Below are 1,215 nucleotides of genomic sequence, written 5' to 3' on the forward strand. Positions count from 1 at the left end.
GCTTGTATTTTACTAACTATATGCTGTAAATCAGCGTCATTCAAGACACTTACACGAACTCTTTCTGTAACATCAGCAGGGTGTACATATGAAATAATTCAGCATGGTTATGAGCTCGTGATAAAGCATCCGCAGCCCCACTTTCGCTTCCTTTCTTGTAGATTATTTCATAATCAAACCTAACAAGTTTTTGCAACCATTTCATTTGGATAGGTGTGGTCAAACGTTGCTCCAATAAGTATTTGAGACTCACATGATCCGTCTGAATTTTGAAGTGTCGGTCCAACAAATACCCCTTCCATTTCTCTAAGGCTTGCAATATAGCCAAAAATTCTCGTTCATAAGTAGAAAGTGCTTGGTGTCATAAAGATAGAGCCTTAATCATGAATGCAATAGGGTGCCCGTCTTGTTGTAACACGGCACCAATTTCAACCCCCGAAGCATCCATTTCAACTATAAACTCCTTATTAAAATCGGGAAGACTCAATACCGAAGCTTGTTGCACATGTTGTTTAAGAATTTGGAATGCTTTTGAAGCTTCTTCATTCCAATCAAACGAATCTTTGCGTAACAATTTAGTCAGAGGTTGACTAATAATGGCATAACCCTTTATGAAACGCCTATTAATATCCCGTCAATCCAAGGAACCCACGTAATTGCTTAACATTTTTAGGTTCGGGCCATTGGACCATGGCCTCAATTTTAGTCAGATCAGTGAAGACACCCTCAGATGAAATCACATGCCCAAGGTACTCTACCCTTCCTGTACCAAAAGTGCATTTCGACTTCTTTGCATATGAAGTATTTTGCCTGATAACTTGCAAAACCAATCTTAAGTGTTGCACATGCTCATCCATACTTGCACTATATACCAAAATATCATCGAAAAATACGAGAGTAAATCGTCTCAAAAATAGTTTTAAGACGTCGTTCATCAAAGCTTGGAACGTGGATGGGGCATTAGTTAGCCCAAATGGCATCACCAAAAACTCGTAATGCCCCTCATGCGTTCTAAAGGCGGTTTTAGCTATGTCGTCTTAAACATACGAATTTGGTGGTACCCGGATTGAAGATCTAACTTAGAAAACACTTTTGACCAGTGTAACTCATCAAGTAATTCCTCAATCATAGGAATTGGACAACGATCCTTAATTGTGTGACTATTCAATTGCCTATAGTCCACACACATACGCCACATGCCATCCTTCTTTTTTT

At 39.1% G+C, this 1,215-nt stretch overlaps 1 protein-coding gene across 1 annotated transcript; it reads right to left on the reverse strand.

Annotated features, from left to right (window-relative positions):
• Positions 1-361: 361 nt before the first annotated feature.
• LOC139852857 (uncharacterized mitochondrial protein AtMg00860-like) lies at positions 362-857 on the reverse strand. The gene is made up of 2 exons (XM_071842197.1): positions 653-857; positions 362-561 (listed from the first exon to the last, which is right to left on the reverse strand). The coding sequence occupies exons 1-2, from the start codon at positions 855-857 to the stop codon at positions 362-364; spliced, it is 405 nt and encodes a 134-aa protein (XP_071698298.1).
• Positions 858-1,215: the final 358 nt, after the last annotated feature.

Source organism: Rutidosis leptorrhynchoides, chromosome 1, assembly GCF_046630445.1.
Source record: "Rutidosis leptorrhynchoides isolate AG116_Rl617_1_P2 chromosome 1, CSIRO_AGI_Rlap_v1, whole genome shotgun sequence".
NCBI lineage: Eukaryota > Viridiplantae > Streptophyta > Magnoliopsida > Asterales > Asteraceae > Rutidosis > Rutidosis leptorrhynchoides.